Source organism: Aquarana catesbeiana, linkage group LG11, assembly GCF_042186555.1.
Source record: "Aquarana catesbeiana isolate 2022-GZ linkage group LG11, ASM4218655v1, whole genome shotgun sequence".
Lineage (NCBI taxonomy): Eukaryota > Metazoa > Chordata > Amphibia > Anura > Ranidae > Aquarana > Aquarana catesbeiana.
In genome coordinates this window covers 12387810-12407217 of record NC_133334.1, presented here as the reverse complement: position 1 = coordinate 12407217, position 19408 = coordinate 12387810, and the positions used below count along the sequence as shown (strand labels likewise).

Here is a 19408-nt window from a genome sequence, read left to right as displayed (position 1 = left end):
ATCATCAAGGAACTTATATTAATATATTATGAAGAAAAAAAATTTATATATAGATATCAATTTATATATGTATGTATCAGTTTAATGCGCAGCTTTTTTATTTTTATATTATGTAACATATCCTGTATGTATACAATGTATTATATAATGGATCCTGTATGTATATAATATATTATGTAACAGATCCTGTACATATAATTTTTTTTTATCTCCATTCAAGAGAAGACAACATGGGTGGGCTGTACAGTGATAGCCAATCAGAGGATATCACAATGATCACGTGATTGACAACTGAGCCTCCTGGTTCTTGATTGTTAGTGCAAGACCTGGATCTGTCACTAACAGCTCGGTCTCTGTGCTGGAAGCATGCTGTGCAGTGAACTCTCAGCACCAACACAGCAGTGCATATATGCAGCCCTAAAGATAAATACCCACTTCCATGAGGACACATAAATGCGTACAATCAGAAAGTGGTTAACAAAGCCTCCCACGCTGTTGTAATGGCACAGGAAACTGGTACAAGTGGCATGTAACACATTAGGTGGATAGATGAGTGTCACAGACTTTATGCCTGCACCACTCTGTGTAAATACCCACATTGTGTCAGACAGACTTTTGTTTTTTTTTACAGCCACAACCATTACAGTTACAATTGCAAGAAAATTGTAATGAGGATTGACAGTAGAAGGACAGGGAATACTTCACAAGCCTTGTGTTCTTAAATTACGTAGTTTTTTTTTTGGGGGGGGGGGGGTTGGCACTGTGTAGCAATCCAAGTGTCAAGAAATGGGTATTTCTTAAAAAAAACTGTTTGAGTTTTACAGATGAATTTGGTCACAGTACATATAAAGTCAGCGCTAAAAATTCTTAAGCTTAACATAAAAGAAAAAACACTTCCCATAACAGTCAAATCAGTTAAATCACATAAGCTGAAACACTTTACAAGATCTATTTTGGTTGATCTAAGTGAAACACAAAGGCTTGGATGGAGATAAGATCTCTCTAGGGATGCCCCCGACAACGAAGGGAAGGGGAATGGGGCAAGGGGAAGAGGAGGGGGGGGAGAGACAATAATATAACAGACAGGCCATTAAAACATTATACAAAAATAGGAGCAACCTGGGGTTATAGACCAAAGTTTTGCGGATCTAGAGTGTCACTCCAGTGAAGTATGATTAGAGGGGTCTTGTAGCCCAAGGGAGAGTATCAGGTGAGGGGGCCAAGTGGAAAGAATGACCGATCACTAGTGTGCAAGGTGGCAGCAAGAGGTCTTCCGGTGAACTGGAGGGAAGACATTAGGGCAACCTTTTCGTGAAGGTTGATGTAAAGAAAAACATTTGCCACTTATTTAAAAAATGGAGGGAAGTGAAGAGCAGAGGTCCATGTCAAGTCTCATTGTATAGAGCAAGGTTGTCAGCTCATGTTTAATATCTGAGATGGTTGGTGCCATAGAGGAAGTTCATTTTTTGAGTATGGCTCTAAATACAACCAGCAGACAGGTGTGAGTTTAATGAAAGGGGCCAGTAGGGTACTCTAGGCATTTTAAGGCAGACGGGACCGGTGGGGAGTAATAGCTAAATAACAAACAATGGATCCTTAGATCACTAGTGTGCAAATAAATACCATAAATGAAATTGGCCGCTTGGTCCCGGAAGTTGTAAAGGAAGAGGGATCTCTGGGCTTTCTTAAGGCATGTGCTAGCCTCTTTATATTGTTATAGCAGTTTTTTCTGTGAGATCATTAGATAGCTTTATAGACTGTATTCCAATCTGACGATCCATGTTTGTAGGAGGTGGGCATTGGTCAGCTGGGTTTTGACTGACTACCATGTGAAAACATCTTGGGTCACTTGGGTGGGTTCTTCTTGGGGCTATGTTTCTCCATAGGACAAAGAGGGCCCAAGTCTCAAGCAGCTGGGTTGTTGTGGGTTTCCAAGTTGAGGGACTGTAAAATGGACTCTGCCTCAGAGGGACATTTGAAGGATAGTCATTCTCCAATGGGCAAGCAAAGATATAGTATGGCTGGGTATGCTAGGGTGATTTGTATGTATTTCGAAAGAGGGAGGCAAACACTTGTTGGAATAAATATCTAATATATAAGCTCACCTTATATGATTCAGGAAGGCTGTAATTTGCATGATGGAATCAAAACGAAGCAGCGCTACTTAGCGCTGCTTTGTTTTGATTATTATTATTGTTGTGTGTATCTCACTTTTAGCAGCAGCTCTTTTTCTGGGTATTATATTTAGCTTCATTTATTACAGCGCGGTAATTTACTTTAATTATTGTTTATAATTTGCATGTTGTGCCTTGACCGTTTTTCTAAGTCCTCTATTTTCTGCTTTACAGACTTATGAATCTTAGAATGCTGTTGGATCATAACTTGTGTTTTCAGGAGCTCGTCTTCCATGGATGAGACCCTGTGCTCTGCCTCAGATAAGCGCTGGAAGTGCTCACTCATCTCCTTTTTGATCTGCTCCATGCCAGTTAATACTGCTTTCTCTACTGCATCCGCAATAGTAGGGGAGAGCAGGGAGGCTACATCCAGAGCGATCCTTTCATGAGAGGGATCTGTGGCTGGACTGCCGGTTGTGAGCTGGTGCCACTATTATGCATGACTGAGTCCCCTGCCATATTGGGATCCTGTGTTGGCTCTGCATTACTGGGCTGCCAGGGTAGCTGCTGAGTGCTGGGGCCACTCTTATTCAGGAATTGTTCCATATGATGGTATCAGGGCTGAGTGGGGAGAGACCAATCAGCTAGGCAGCCATGGGAAAATTTTAGATGCAATGCTATACTGCTCAGTGGGAGCTGCTGTGAAAAACGTTCATTCCATGTGGCGCTGGAACCGAAAGGAACAAACTGGTAATAAAGCCAACCCTTAAAAAATAAAATAATTTTTTCCATTGTCCACCTTTACAGGCTGTGATATGTCCAGGACTCCACTATGGTAGTACATCTTTTTACAGATTCATTTAATAACATACTTCTTACATCTTCTCCATAAACTGGGTTTATTATCTGAAAATGAATAAATGTGTTACTTGTTAAAGTCTCTTGTACACAGAACAGATTACAAATACATTTGGTAATCTTGATGAAGGGATTTGGTAGTAAATACTGCACCATTTCTCTTCTGTCTTGCACTAAAGGTGCCTACCATCTTATACTTTTCAATATTATAATATTATTTTCTTATCCGAAGAATTTAATAAATTAGTGAGTCAGGCTCAAAATGGGAGCTCATGGGCAAACTATAATCTATGCAGTACCATATCAAGACCACACAATATGATTAAAACCACAAAACATTTATTGTAATTTCAGATAAAAACTTTTTATAGACCATGAGATACAGTATAATGGAACACTGATAGGAAGTCTTATAAAAAAGTCTTGGCCAAGTGGTAACCAAAATCTTCATAACCACTGACACTTATGTTGACACTAAATGTAAAAACTTTTTTTAAATCCTACCTAAAACACACTGAAACTGACCCGCTCACTAACACTAATCTTGATCAATTCTTAATCTAACTCTTTTATTTTTACAGACTTTTTATTACACAGATTATTCTAGGGAGCAGAAAAGATACAAATCCTGAGCACCAGGGAGCTGCAAGTTTTGTTTTTTGGGGGATTATAATAAAATGTTTTGTGGTTTTAATCTCATCACGTGGCGCAGTACTGTGTATATTTTAATTTATTAATTTTATTTTGAAGTCTTTTGAGCCTCTGTTTGGAGTCTGCCTTGATCACATACTTAATACTCCTTATAGTTTAGTGAATGGAGCCTTTTGTGATATGGAGATTCTTGGGAACAGAATGCTCCGAAGAGATCAAATTTATCATAGTGGATTTCTCATTCAGATCAACTTTACAAAAGCAACTACCTTTTAAATTTGAATAGAGCCTCTGGGGGAAGTCAGAGACAGCGGTTTCAGGCAGAGCAATTTTTCTGCAGGATTAATTAACAGGTGAACACAGCAGTTTAACTAAAGCAGGATAACGAAAGCAGAAAGAAAAGACCACAAAGAGCTCTGCTCCACTCTGGGCCACCACTTTGGAAGGCATTTTACAAGTCTGAATCCTATCCACTCTACCTCTGCCTCCTCATACTAGTATCCTCTGCTTTCAAATTCTCATTTCTTTTTCCCTTTTCTCCACCCCAAATCTTGTACATATCACCCTCACTTCTACCCTTTCCCTACTACTGTTCTCATCACCTCTTGCTAATACTCAACACACCTGCTGACCCACACACCAGGACAGGGAAGTATGTGCACTCATACAAATCCCACTCTCATCTTACTTTTCTCACCCTCCTTCTCCTAACCTCTGGGGATATCCCCCCTAATCCTGGTCCTCCAGTGTCTCACCCCAATACCTGGCACCTCCTTTCTCCACCATCACCTGCAATCTTCTCTCCACTAAAATACCCACCATCATTCTTGGTGATTTTACCATCCCAACTAACGTTTAACAGCCCAGCTACATCCCAAATTTTCAACTTAACCTCATCCTTTGACCAAACACAATGGACACAGTACTCCACTCACTCTGATGGAAATACCCTTGACTTTGTTTTCTCCATATTTGCAACCCCTACAACCTCTCCAACACCCCCTTTCCTCTATCTGACCACAGCCTCATCACTTTCACAATGTCCTTGTCTCCAGCCACCTGTCCCTCCAAGAAGAAAGCAGTTACCCACAAAAACCTTTGCCACTTTAACCCTTCTCTTTTCTATTGTGCAACTGACCGCATCCATGACAAAGTCTCACCCCTGTCTTGCCCTGACCTGGCCACTTCTGTCTACAACAGTTCACTTTCATCCACACTGGACTCTCTTACTCCTCTCACTACACAAAATATCAGCCCCTGACCATTACAACCCTGGCAGATCGATAACACAAGAAACCTTAAGAGACTCGCTCACTGCTCACAAGATTGCCAATCACTTTAAAAATCAAGATTGATGGATTTTGGATGGATTGATCAAGATTGATGGAATTAGTGGGGGCATCTCCACTGCACAGAAATCTATCCTACTTAACATACCCTGTACAAATCCACTCTCAACACTTTCCTCTTTTGACCTTGCTACTACCGAAGAGGTTGCTAAAGTTTACTCAGAAGCCCACCTTACCAGCTGTCCCTTGGATCCTGTTCCCTCACATCTACTATGGTTACCCTCTTCTATTCTATGCTCCCTCACTCACATCTTCAATCTCTCCCTCTCCACTGGCATCTTCTCCTCCCCTCTAAAACATGCCCTGATCACCCCCATAGTTAATAAGCACTCACTGGACCCCACCAGCCTGAACAACTTAAGACCCATCTCCCTGCTCCTGTTTGCGTAAAACCTTTTAGAACGCTTAGTCTACAACCGTCTGAGCTCCTACCTCACTTACAACAACCATTTTGACCCCTTACCGTCCTACCAAAACTCACTAATGTTCTACTAACTGCTAAAACCAATGGTCACTACTCCATACTACTAGACCTTTCTGCAGCCTTTAATACAGTTGACCATCCACTCCTCAAAAAAAACTCCACTCTCTTGGCCTTCAAGACTCTGCTCTCTCCTGGTTCTCCTATCTATCACAGAGCTCCTTCAGTGTTACCTACTATAACTAGTGATGGGCCGAACCCCCCCCCGTTCAGTTTACACCAGAATATCTTGAACAGGGAAAAAGTTCTACCGAACATGCAAATGGACATGAGTTCGACTCGAACATCAGCTGTTCGATCATTCAATGAAGATTGAACATTATGGGTCATTCGTGCAAAATTCGAGCGGCGTGCCACGGCCCATAATGCACTGTGTCATCGCAGTGCATTTCTGGCTGATGATTGGCCAAGCATGCACTATGACCCGCATGCTTTAGCCAATCACAGCGCTGTCAGTGAAGAGAGCCATAGCAGGGTGCCTTTGGCCAATGATGGCTCAGGGGGTTAAGTCCACGCCCCACACTATATAAGGCCGCCTGCACGTCGGCCATGTGTAGTGTGTTGGTGGCATTGTTAAGAGAGAGACAGAGAGAGGCAGAGAGAGTGTCATTATATTTAGTTTGAGTAGGCAGTTGATTCAGTTAGCTGCAGTGTATTTCATATACACATATATATATATATATATATACATATACAGTCAGTCTAGTATATATATCCACTGGATACAGTTTAGCTAAATCTTACTGCAGACTCCACGGAATCGAGCAAGTACACGGGTTGTCACACAAACTAGACTTCCTTTTTGGAAGCTGGTCACATTCCTATTAGTTACACACAGTAACATCATATATGTTTAGTTATTTTGGGCTTAACTTCGGTTATTTATCACTGTTATAGCAAATCCTTTGCGGTTCTATTATTAGAACTATCATCTCCGTTCTCGATCATTGGTTACCATGGTAATCTGTACACATTTTGCTCCATTGGCTGCGGTGATCAGCTGAGTTATTTAAAGCGGGTGGACCACGTCATGCCGTCGCCGCTGAAGAAGTCCTGCCCATCACTAGGGACGTAACGCGTACGGAAAACATCACGTGACTTGAATCGTGACGTCACCCGCGTCTTGTTCACCGATCTCCGTGGAGTATCCTATATGCTTTTATCCTTCGCACTGGGGAACAGTGCTTTCCTTGTAAGTTCATCTACTTTTATTAAAACTTTTAAAGCAATATACAGAGAGCACTAGATGTTGTTTATTCTATTGCATGTGATCGCTCTACGAGACCGCAAGCTGACTGACCCAAGTTATCTGCTCCTGTTTATCTCCCATTGTGGGAACAGCTGTTTTAGACCTGACTGAATTCATTCAGGGGTCCACTTGCTGAGGTGAGCAGCTAGCGATATCGTTGGTGGAGGTTTATCACTGTATGAGTCACTCATCGTATTTGGATATCACTTGCACACTTGGATCTTCATCTGGAATTTTCTCTCTTTTTATGGACATTTATGTTAATTGAAGATTTATAGGGATATTATCTAGCGCTGTACTGCCTTTATATACTATAGGTGACTCACTGAGCTGCAGTTCATAAAATATATATCAACTGCATTGTAGTCCAGCCAAGCCCATACCTTACTGTAGGTCATTCCTGGTGTACTGTTTTTAGTAAACTTCAGGCGTTGTTTTGCTAATTTAATTGTACAGTACCCTGTTTCCCCGAAACAAGACCTAGCGTGATTGTCGGTGATGGCTGCAATATAAGCCCTACCCCCCAAATAAGCCCTACCCTGTTTCCCCAAAAATAAGCCCTACCCTGAAACTGAGACCTACAGGGACTTTAACTAGGGCTTATTTGGGGGGTAGGGCTTATATTGCAGCCATCACCGACAATCACGCTAGGTCTTATTTTCGGGGAAACAGGGTATGTCTGGAAGGCCACCAAGGAGAGGCAGACGCTCACAGGCCACTAAAAGAGGGCAAGCAGGCTCTGTGTCTACAGCAAACAGTGCTGGTCGTGGACACGGTGCATCCTCAGCACGTGGCCGTGGGGCACGCTTGTCCTTTTTTTTCGGCAGCTGGCCGTGTTGAGCCACAACATGCAGAAGAGTTGGTAGAGTGGATGACCAAGCTGTCCTCATCCTCTATATCCTCTGTCACCCAGGCTCAAGGTACTTTGTCTGCCAATGCAGCTGCCAAAGCGGCCTCTTCCATTAGCTCAATGTCACCAGTCACTCCTTCCCATCATGCCCTGAGGAGTCCCCGGAACTGTTCGACCACAGTGTAGGGTACATGCTGCAGGAAGACGTGCAGCATTTTGAAGGCTCTGATGATGGTACCCAGGTTGAGCATGAAGGCAGTAATGTGAGCCCAGAGAGAGGAGGTGCCCAAGAAGGACAAGAAACTGGCAGTCATGTTCCCCCAGCTGCAGCATACTGCCAGGTTTGCTCCAGTGGCGAGGAGGGAGTGGATGATGAGGTCACTGACTCTACATGGGTGCCAGATAGAAGAGAGGAGGAGGAGGAGGCACATCTCCAATGAGGCAGGATGCCCTCCAGGGGCCAGCTTAAGGGCAGGCAACTGACAGCATCATACGGCAGAGCTCCGCATGTGCAGGGCGCTGCTGACTCCGTGCATTTTTCCAAAAGTTCTTTGGTGTGGGCCTGTTTTGAGACGTGTGCAGCAGATCGCACCATTGCTGTTTGCAACATATGTCTGAAGTGTATCAAGCGTACCCAAAACAGCAGCTGCTTGGACACCACATGCTTGACCAGACATATGTCGAGCTCCCATGCAGTCCGTTGGCAACAGTACTTAAAAGACCCACACCAAAGAACAAGGCAGACCTCTCCTTGCTCCTCATCAGCTGGGATCTCCAACCCCACTATAACTTCAGTCCTCTCAGAGACCTGCACTGAGAGGAATGAAGGTGTAAAATTAGGTGTCCCAAGCACTTCCGGGCAATCTGCTAGCGGTACACCAACATCCGATTGTAGCAGGCAAATTTTCCTACCCCAGTTGCTAAGCCGGCGAAAGAAATTCGGTCCCAGCTATCCACATGCTCAGCGGCTGAATGCTAGTTTGGCTAAATTGCTAGCACTCCAACTGCTGCCTTTTCAGCTGGTAGACTCCGCCCCCTTTTGAGAATTTGTCGAATGTGCTGTACCTCAGTGGCAGGTTCCGAAACGCCAATTTTTTTCTTGGAAGGCCATTCAGGCTCTCTACCGACATGTGGAAGGCAATGTCTTGGCCTCGTTGGACAGGGCGGTCAGCGGTAAGGTGCATATTACCGCTGACTCATGGTCCAGCAGTGACCCAGAGGACTCCGGACCGAATGCCTCAACAAACCTACGCTGCATGGCCTCCCTGATCCTGCAAAGCCTGCGAAAGGACCCTCAGATTCGTGGTATCAAGGAGAGGGATCAGTACTGGCTGGCAACCCTTCTTGATCCAGGTTACAATAATAAGGTGGCGGAACTTATCCAGCCGTCGCAGAGGGAGCAGAGGATGAAACATCTTCGGGAGGCCATGCAGAAAGGTTTGTGCAATGTGTTTCCAGTGCCTGGAAGCTTACAATTTTTTGGTACTCCTGGACAACGTGTTGCTGAGGCTTCGGTCAGTCACAGAAGGAGTGGTGGAGAAGGTGGCCATCTGACTGATGCGTTCAGACAATTTTTTAGTTCGCAGCTCAAAGGTCTGATCGGTTCCAGCAACCAATGCCAGCTTCTGTTGTACATGGTGCAGGAATACCTAGGGGCAAGATTAGACTTGGAGATGTTGTGGCACCACCACCACTGCCTAAGGCCCAATTTTTATGCCCCTGTTTAACAGGGGCATGTAATTACAATTTTTGATCTAATATTTCAGAGCAGGGCCTGTTCCTGCGCTCAACAAAAGTATCTGTGAGGCTTTACAGTGTTGTGGCACCACCACCGCCTAAGGCCCAATTTTTCTGCCCCTGTTCAACAGGGGCATGTAATTACAATTCTTGATATAATATTTCACAGCAGGGCCCGTTCCAGTGCCCACCAAGTGTAACTGTGAGGGCTTACAGTGTTCTGGTACCACCAACACCTAAGGCCCAATTTTCCACAGAGTGTATAGGGCAGGCCATATAGTATATACAGGCAGTCCTCTACTTTCAAATATCCGATTTAACTGTGAGGGCTTACAGTGTTCTGGTATCACCAACACCTAAGGCCCAATTTTCCACAGAGTGTATAGGGCAGGCCATATAGTATATACAGGCGGTCCTCTACTTTCAAATATCCGATTTACAAGCGACTCCTACTTACAAACAGAGGGAGACAACAGAATGTGAGAGGAAATCTACCCCATGGAAGGGAAATTCTCTCCTGTAACTGTTAATATGGGAAAAAGGTGTCTCCTCCACTGATTTATCACCGATCCTTGTTTCCCTTAAAAACCCCAAATTTTCAAAATCCAATTGTCATTGGGACAGAAAGTGAGGTGAAATCTTCTGGAACAGGGGCATAGACAGCAAAACAAATGTTACAGGGGTGATAACCCTTCCCTATGTTTTCCAAAAAGCTTTAAAATAGATTTTTTGGCTGGAGCTACACTTACAAAATGTACCTGTTCCAAATTACAAACAGATTCTACATAAGAACAAACCTACAGTCCCTGTCTTGTTTGCACCGCCTGTATACTGCTGTTAAGAGTATATAGGGCCTGGGGGCCCTACGCCTTTTCTTTTTTTTAATTTGGGTGCAGGGTTCCCCTTAATATCCATACAAGACCCAAAGGGCCTGGTAATGGGCTGGGGGGTACCCATGCCGTTTGTCTCACTGATTTTCATCTATATTGCCAGGACCCGACATTACATTAAAGCCTCAAGCAGTTTTAAATTACTTTTATTCCTTTAGAAATGTAATTTTGTCCAGGGACTGTTCTAAGCACGGGAAACACGCGCCACTTTACAGGCATACTATAGACACCCCCCAGGTATGATATTTAAAGGAATATTACACTTTTATTTTTTCACTTTAAGCATCATTAAAATCACTGCGTGATCACGGCTGTTATTAAAACTTTTTTCCCATTGATACATGTCCCCTGGGGCAGGACCCGGGTCCCCAAACCCTTTCTAGGACAATAACTTGCATATTAGTCTTTAAAATTCACACTTTTGATTTCTCACATTCGACTCCCATAGACTTTAACGGTGTTCGAATGTTTGCGCGAACTTTCGGTCCGTTCACATGTTCTGGATGCGAACCGAACCGGGGGGTGTTCGGCCCATCCCTATGTGTTAGTATAACTGTGCACATCATCCCAACCACTTTGTGTATCCAGATGAATTAGACTGCATTTTTTTTAACACAGATTGGGGTCTTATTTGGTGGTAAATGGTAATGGGTGTAGCTTGATTTTTTTTTTTTATTATCAAAAGCTGGCACGAAATAGTAAAAATATATACTGTATATTTTTAAAATTTAGCTGTATATTTCTTGCTGTTACCATAACCTTTCACCAAAGAAAAACTCAAAGTAAACTCTCCTGCTCCTGGTAATTGCAGTAATACCACACATGTGGATGTTATTTTGTCATTTGTACTCATAGTGGGGGCCAGAAACTACAGTGCATTTTTTTATCCTACCTAAAACATACTGACACTAATTAAAAAATATTTTTATTTTATTCCTTCCTAAAATAAACTTACCCTTACCTTGAGCCCGTCTAACCCCACCACTGACATAGATCAAACCCTGATCTTCATATTTTTTCTCTTTTTTTTTCAACGCACATTTGTTTCTGTTTATATTTTTCTTCTCCAGTATACAATGCATCTTTTTCTCTATTTAAGAGGAGAACAAAAACACATGAGTGTGCTGCACAGCGATCAGCTGATCAGGATCCTGGCATCCCAGTTCCTGAATGTTAGTACAGGACATGGGGCTCTTGGTGGGAGCCTGGTCCCTGTTCTGGGAGAACGTTGTGCAGGGCACTTTCAGTACAAACACATGTATGCATATATGCAACATTATTGTTTGTTAGGGATGAGCTTCGTGTTCGAGTCGAACCCATGTTCGACTCGAACATCGGCTGTTCGGTCGCTCGCCGAATTGCGAACGATATGGGCCGTTCGCGCCAAATTCGTGTGGCGCGTCAGGCCCATAATTCACTGCGGCATCGCAGTGCATTGCTTGCTAATGATTGGCCAAGCATGCACTATGACCCGCATGCTTGGCCAATCACAGCGCCGCCTGAACAGAGAGCCGTAATTGGCCAAAGCCAAGGAGGCTTTGGCCAATTATGGCTCAGGGGATTTAGTACACGCCCCACACTATATAAGGCCGCCTGCACGGCGGCCCTGTGCAGTGTGTTCCGGTGTGCTGAGAGATAGAGAGAGAGAGAGAGACAGTGTCATTTCATTTGAGTTAGCTAGATTAGGCAGGACAGTCAGTCAGTTAGCTGCACTTAAAGTGTATTGTGTGTATATATATATATATATATATATATATACATATATACACACACACACACACACACACACTGTATTCAGTTTAGCTAGATCCGTTCCTGTTATCATCTAGACTATTTACATTTAGTGCAGTGCGTCCTGCTCACAGTGTTCAGCTAGATCCGTTCCTGTTATCTTCTTACTGACAGGCAGGCTTGTCTTGTTACAGTATATAAAGCTACCTGAAGAAAATTGCTGGTGTTCTTTTGATCCTATTTGTAAATAGTCTAGCTGCCTGACTGTGGTACTGTTAGTGCAGTGCGTCCACCTCACAGTGTTCAGCTAAAGCTACCTGTAGAAGGTTGGTGGTGTTCTCATACTACAGGCAGGTAGTTGATTTTGCTAGCTGCAGTGTATGTATATATGTATATATATATATATATATATATATATATATATATATATATATATATATATATATATATATATATATATATCCCAGCTTAGTGCAGCTACAGGCCATTTGTATGTCTGGAAGGCCAAGAAGGGGAGGCAGACAGTCACAAGCCAATAAGAGAGGGCAAGCAGCCTCTGTGTCTAGTGCTGGTCGTGGAGACGGTGCATCCTCAGCAGCACGTGGCCATGGGACACGATTGGCCTTTTTTTCGGCAGCTGGCCGTGTTGAGCCACAACATGCGGAAGACTTGGTCGAGTGGATGACCAAGCCTTCCTCATCCTCCTCATCCTCTCTCACCCATGCCCAGGGTACTTTGTCTGGCAAAGCAGCGGCCTCTTCCCTCAGCTCAATGTCATCAGTGACTCCTTCCCTAGCCCCACCATGTCCTCCTGAGGAGTCCCTCGAACTGTTTGACCACAGTGTTGGGTACATGCTCCAGGAGGATGCCCAGCGTTTGGAAGGCTCTGATGATGATACTGAGCTCGATGAAGGCAGTAACATGAGCACGGACAGAGGGGGTGCCCAAGAAGAACAGCAATCTGGCAGTCATGCTCCCCCTGCTGCAGCATACTGCCAGGTTTGCTCCAGTGATGAGGAGGGAGGGGATGATGAGGTCACTGACTCAACGTGGGTGCCTGATAGGAGAGAGGAGGAGGAGGAGGAGGCGGCACATCACCAACGAGGCAGGATGCCCTCCAGGGGCCAGCCTAAGGGCAGCACATTGACTGCATCACACCCCAAAGCTCCACATGTGCAGGGCGCTGCAGTCTCTGCGCGTTATTCAAAAAGTTCTTTGGTGTGGGCCTTTTTTGAGACGAGTGCATCAGATCGCACCGCTGCTATTTGCAAGCGTATCTCACGTGGCCAAAACATCTCCCGCTTGGGTACCACATGCTTGACCAGACATATGTTGACCTGCCATGCAATTCGTTGGCAAGCGTATCTAAAAGACCCACACCAAAGAACAAAGAGGACCTCTCCTTGCTCCTCATCAGCTGAGATTTCCAACCCCACTAGACCTTCAGTCCTCTCTGAGACCTGCACTGAGAGGAATGAAGGTGTAGAATTAGGTGTGTCATAGCCAAGTACTTGTGGGCAATCTGCTTTTGGTACACCGACGTCAGATTGTACCAGGCAAATTTCCCTGCCCCAGCTGCTGCACCGCCGAAAGAAGTTTGCTCCCAGCCATCCACATGCCCAGCGGTTGAATGCTAGCTTGACAAAATTGCTAGCACTTCAACTGCTGCCTTTTCAGTTGGTAGAATCTGCCCCCTTCCGTGAGTTTGTGGAATGTGCGGTTCCTCAGTGGCAGGTACCCAAACGCCACTTTTTCTCACGGAAGGCGATTCCAGCTCTCTACCAGCATGTGGAAGGCAATGTCCATGCCTCGCTGGACAGGGCGGTCAGCAGTAAGGTGCATATTACCGCTGACTCATGGTCCAGCAGGCATGGACAGGGACGTTACCTAAGTTTCACGGCGCATTTGGTGACTCTGCTGGCAGCTGGGAAGGATGCAGGACAAGGTGCAGTAGTGTTGGAGGTTGTTCCGCCACCACGCCTCCAAAATGCTAATGATTGTGACACACCTCTCTCCTCCACCCCCTCCTCTTCTTCTTCCTCCATGGCTTCTTCCTCGGAACCAGCGGTGCTCTGTAGTCATTCAAGGGGCTACGCAAGTACGCAGGCCAAAAGATGCCATGCGGTGCTTGAGCTGGTGTGCTTGGGGGACAGGAGCCACACTGGGGCAGAGTATATAAAGAAAAATGTGTCTGCGCTAGATGAAAAAATCAAAACAGTATATAAATAAAGAAAACAATATATAAAGAAATATATATAAAAAAATATATAATAAAATATATATTACAAGTGCTAAGTGCCTAAACAAACCTATACATAAACAGATGTGCTTAAATCAACCACTATTAGATCAGGGATAACTTCTAGTGCATCTAACCAAAGTGCAAAGTGCTATATGAAACCCACAGTATGAGAACCCAATCAAGAGTGAAATAAAAACATTCCTCATATGAGTTCTTAAAGTCTGAACAGTGTGAGTCCAGGAATACAAAAATACATAAAGTGCCCAAAATCAGTGTCCATAATCAGTGAAGTATATCCATCTTGTTCTTCCAAAAGTGCAACACCATAAAGCATGCCTTAGTGTGCTCCAGGGATCCCCATAAGCATATGCGCTCACCTTCCAGCGTGTGACACAGTATTTAAACTCTGTCAAAACACGCTTTGGAGACACTCCTGTGCTCTAATGGAATCAGCTGTGCAGACCTCCAATGCTCCCAATTATGATTTTATATGCAAGAAAAAAAGAAACTCCATAGCGCAATATTGCTTGACAATAAAGAGAACTTTATTAAAATAATAAACTCTCCCCTTGTAGGGGTACTCACATGCTACGGGTGCGTCAGTGCACCCTTCTATATAAGCATAAACCGGCCGATGGTAGCGGTGTGGCGTGCGGTGCGGTGTATGCCTCAACCTCTCCTTCTCTCTCTCACTGCTGACAGCTAAGTCCAGGCCCCTCCCCTACGCGTGTTCGGCACCTGGATCACGTGCCTTCATCAGGGGGATATGATTGGACGGACGCTCTAGGAACAATATATAGTCACGGCGGCCATTTTGCCATAGACCGCGGACACATCTAGTAACAGACCTACAGTTATAGCTATAGCGGCCATTTTCCTTAAGACCGCAGCGCAAGCTAGCAGCAGGCTGTTATTACAAATACCGCTGACTGCCAATCGAAGAGCACAAATGACAGTCCAGCCCTACATGGTGTATCAGAGATTAAAGATCAACAATATGGCAATAAAAAAGGATATGTAAAAATGAGTGTACAAAGAACACCTCTAAAGTAAATTATGTGAATTCCAGGACGGAGCTGTCAGTCATAGAGAGCACCGCCGCGCACCTCACACTTACAGATAGCCACAATAAAGCAGGTAGTGCACAGTTAAAACAGTACCACTAAATACACAAATAAGTGTATAGGTATAGATAGAAGCCCGAATATTAAAATATTTAATAAAATGTACATACAATATATATAAAATTTATGTTAAAATATAACCCTAAAATAAAACCCTAAAATAACTGCGGGGGAGTGACAACAGCAAAAAAATGAAGCAAAAAAATATAAAATAAAAAAATTAAAATGTTTTAATATAGTTAAGTAAAAAATTTTTTAATAAAAACCCATAATGATAATATAGCAATCCTTATTAGCATGGGAGATGCGTTGAGGTTCTGTCAGCTCTGGGGCAGAGGTTCTGTCAGCTCTGCAGGGGCAGGTTCAGAGGTGGTTGACGCCACGCCAACTTAAGGCAGGAATGGTGGTTTGCGACAATGGCACCAACCTCCTCTCTGCCCTCCGACAGGGACAAATGACCCATGTGCCCTGTTTGGCTCACGTCCTTAACTTGGTGGTGCAGCGGTTCTTGGGCAGGTACCCGGGCTTACAGGATGTCCTGAGGCAGGCCAGGAAAGTCTGTGTGCATTTCCGCTGGTCATATAATGCCAGTGCTCGGCTGACGGACCTCCAAAAGGAGTTTAACCTGCCCAAGAACCACCTAATCTGTGACATGCCCACCAGGTGGAACTCAACGTTGGCCATGCTGCAGCGGCTGCACACGCAGCAGAGGGCCATCAATGAGTACCTGTGCGACTATGGCACCAGGACAGGGTCAGGGGAGCTTGGTTTTTTTCCCCACGCCAGTGGGCCATGATCAGGGATGCATGCACTGTCCTGTCACCATTTGAGGAGGCCACGAGGATGGTGAGCAGTGACAGTGCATGCATCAGTGACACTGTCCCCCTTGTCCACCTGTTGGAGCACACGCTGGGTGGAATAATGGACAGGGCACTTGAGGCAGAACAGAGGCAGGAAGAGGAGGACTTCCTTAGCTCTCAAGGCCCCCTTTATCCAGACAGTTTTCCTGCATGCCCGCTGATCACACAGGAAGAGGACGAGGAGGAGGAGGAGGAAGATTGTGTCAGTATGGAGGTGGAGCCTGGCACTCAGCATCAGCAGCAGTCTTTAAGGGATCAGTCCCAAGAAACACATGGACTTGTACGTGGCTGGGAGGAGGTGGCTGCGGACCATGTCGTCCTTAGTGACCCAGAGGACTCCGGACCGAATGCCTCAGCAAACTTACGCTGCATGGCCTCCCTGATCCTGCAAAGCCTGCGTAAGGACCCTTGTATTCGTGGTATCAAGGAGAAGGACCAATACTGGCTGGCAACCCTCCTTGATCCACGTTACAAGGGTAAGGTTGCGGACCTTATCTTGCCATCGCAGAGGGAGCAGAGGATGAAACATCTTCGGGAGGCCTTGCAGAAAGGTCTGTGCAACGCGTTCCCAGAGACTGGGAGGTTACAAACTCCTGTTTCTGGACAACGTGTTGCTGAGGCTTCGGTCAGTCAAAGAAGGAGCGGTGGAGAAGGTGGCCGTCTGACCGATGCGTTCAGACAATTTTTTGGTCCGCAGCCCCAAGGTATGATCGGTTCCAGCAACCATCGCCAGCGTCTGTTTTACATGGTGCAGGAATACCTAGGGGCAAGATCAGACTTGGACACCTTTCCCACCGAAAATCCTCTGGGTTACTGGGTCTTGAGGATGGATCACTGGCCAGAGCTTGCACAGTATGCAATTGAGCTACTGGCCTGTCCTGCATCCAGCGTTCTTTCGGAACGCACATTCAGTGCTGCTGTAGGCGTGGTAACCGATCACAGGGTGCGTCTGTCCACCGACTCGGTCGACCGACTGACCTTCATAAAAATGAATCAGTCTTGGATCACCACCAGCTACCAAGCACCTGATGCTGATGTAACCGAATAATTTTTTTTGAAATCTCAGATCCCTTCAAAGGCTGCCTATGCTGATGCTGAGTGACTATCCCTGAGTAATTATCCTCTTCCTCCTCAATCATCACGCTGATAGCTTGTAAGAACATTTTTGGTTCTGGGTGCCACCACCAGTGCCTAAGGCACAATTTTTCAGCCCCTGTTTAACAGGGGCGTGTAATTACAATTTTTGATGTAATACTTTGCAGCAGGGCTCGTTCCTGCATTCCAACTAGAGTGTCTGTGAGGGGTTGCAGTGTTGTGGCACCAGCACCAGTGCCTAAGGCCCATTTTTTCTGCCCCTGTTTAACAGGGGCGTGTAATTACAATTCTTGATCTAATATTTCACAGCAGGGCCCTGTGAGGGCTTACAGTGTTGTGGCCACAGCAACACCTAAGGCCCAAATTTCTGCTGAGTATATAGGGTAGGACCCTACTTTCAAACATCTAACTTACAAACGACTCCTACTTGCAAACGGAAGGAGACAACAGGAAGTGAGATGAAATCTACCCCTAGGAAGGGAAATTCTCTCCTGTAAGAGTTAATATGGGAAAAACATTTCTCCTTTCCACTGATGCTTTCCAATCCTTGTTCCACAAAAAAACCCAAATTTTCAAAAATCATTTTTCATTGGGACAAAAAGTGAGGTGAAATCTTCTGAAGAGGAGGAAAGACAGCAAAACAAATGTCACAGGGGTGATAATCCTTCCCTATGTTTTCCAAAAAGCTTAAAAAAGATTTTTTGGCTGGAGCTAAACACGTTAAAAATGTACCCATTCAAAATTACAAAGAGATTCTACTTAACAACAAACCTACAGTCCCTGTCTTGTTTGCACCGCCTGTATACTGCTGTTCAGAGTATATAGGGCCTGGTGGCCCCACACCTTTCCTTATTTTAATTTGGGTGCGGGGTTCCCCTTAATATCCATACAAGACCCAAAGGGCCTGGTAATGGACTGGGGGGTACCCATGCCGTTTGTCTCACTGATTTTCATCCATATTGCCATGACCCGACATTACATTAAACCCGCAAGCAGTTTTAAATGAGATTTTTTCCTTTAAAAATGACATTTGGTGCAGGGACTGTTCTAAACACGGGAAACATGCGTCACTTTACAGGCATACTATAGACACCCCCCAGGTACGATATTTAAAGGAATATTTTACTTTTTTTTTTTTTACTTTAAGCATCATTAAAATCACTGCTCCCGAAAAAACGGCCGTTTTTAAAAGTTTTTTTTGCATTGATACATGTCCCCTGGGGTAGGACCCGGGTCCCCAAACCCTTTTTAGGACAATACCATGCAAATTAGCCTTTAAAATGAGCACTTTTGATTTCGAACGTTCGAGTCCCATAGACGTCAATGGGGTTCTAATGTTCGTGTGAACTTTCGGTCTGTTCGCAGGTTCTGGTGCGAACCGAACCGGGGGGTGTTCGGCTCAACCCTACTGTTTGTATTCTTATTACAATGCTGATGTTGTAAAATGAAAGTGTATGCTGTGACCTCAGATCTCTTAAGTGTATGCAATTTCAGTACCTACAACATAACCACTACTTACCTTTGCGCACAGTCAGAGTTCTGTATACAGAGATGGGCCATTTCAGAGAAGCGTGTTCCACTTCTACAGCAAGCACCGCACCGTCATCTGTATCTGCACTCGGGGTTATAGTAATGGAGCAGAGACACTTGTACAATCCAATCCAGGATTTTGTCATCTTAACGTCCATTTCCACAGGTAACAATGTACGGCTTTCATCACCTTTTTCTAGAAGAGGCAGAGTATGGACTTTATTGTCCCTCTGGCCTCCAGCTATCGATAAGTCATTAAGAGATTTATTGGATGATGTCCGATCTGTGGAATCCCATTTGGCAATTAGCGGTCTTTTAATTTCATGGCTTCTTTTCAGATATACATTTATCTGGATTTCTTTTTGTCTGAAATTTGTTATGTAACAGGTTAAAGTTGTTCTCTTCATATGAGGAATATTTCGATCCCCTGAGATCTCAGATAGAGAAGGTTCACCTAGAAAACAACGAGAAGAAGTAAAATACATTTCCATTTCATATTCCTCTATACACCATAAGAAGGACGTGTACTCATAAGAAAACAGAATAAAGTGAGAAGGGGGTTGAATGAAAAGTAATGTCTCCATGTCTAGGAGTCCAGGCCGCTCAGGAATAATTGTAATAAATTAAGCACAGATATCATTTGCAAT

At 44.6% G+C, this 19408-nt stretch overlaps 1 protein-coding gene across 1 annotated transcript in view; it reads right to left on the bottom strand.

The window, feature by feature from the left end:
- Window positions 1-2297: 2297 nt before the first annotated feature.
- Window positions 2298-19408, bottom strand: part of LOC141112912 (uncharacterized) — an 89594-nt gene continuing 72483 nt past the window's right edge. Inside the window, exons 7-8 of the mRNA XM_073606016.1 lie at window positions 18751-19215; window positions 2298-3020 (exon numbers count right to left, since the gene is read on the bottom strand). Coding sequence (XP_073462117.1) covers window positions 2971-3020; window positions 18751-19215 — 515 coding nt within the window. The 3' untranslated portion in view covers window positions 2298-2970. The remainder of the gene's footprint in view (window positions 3021-18750; window positions 19216-19408) is intronic.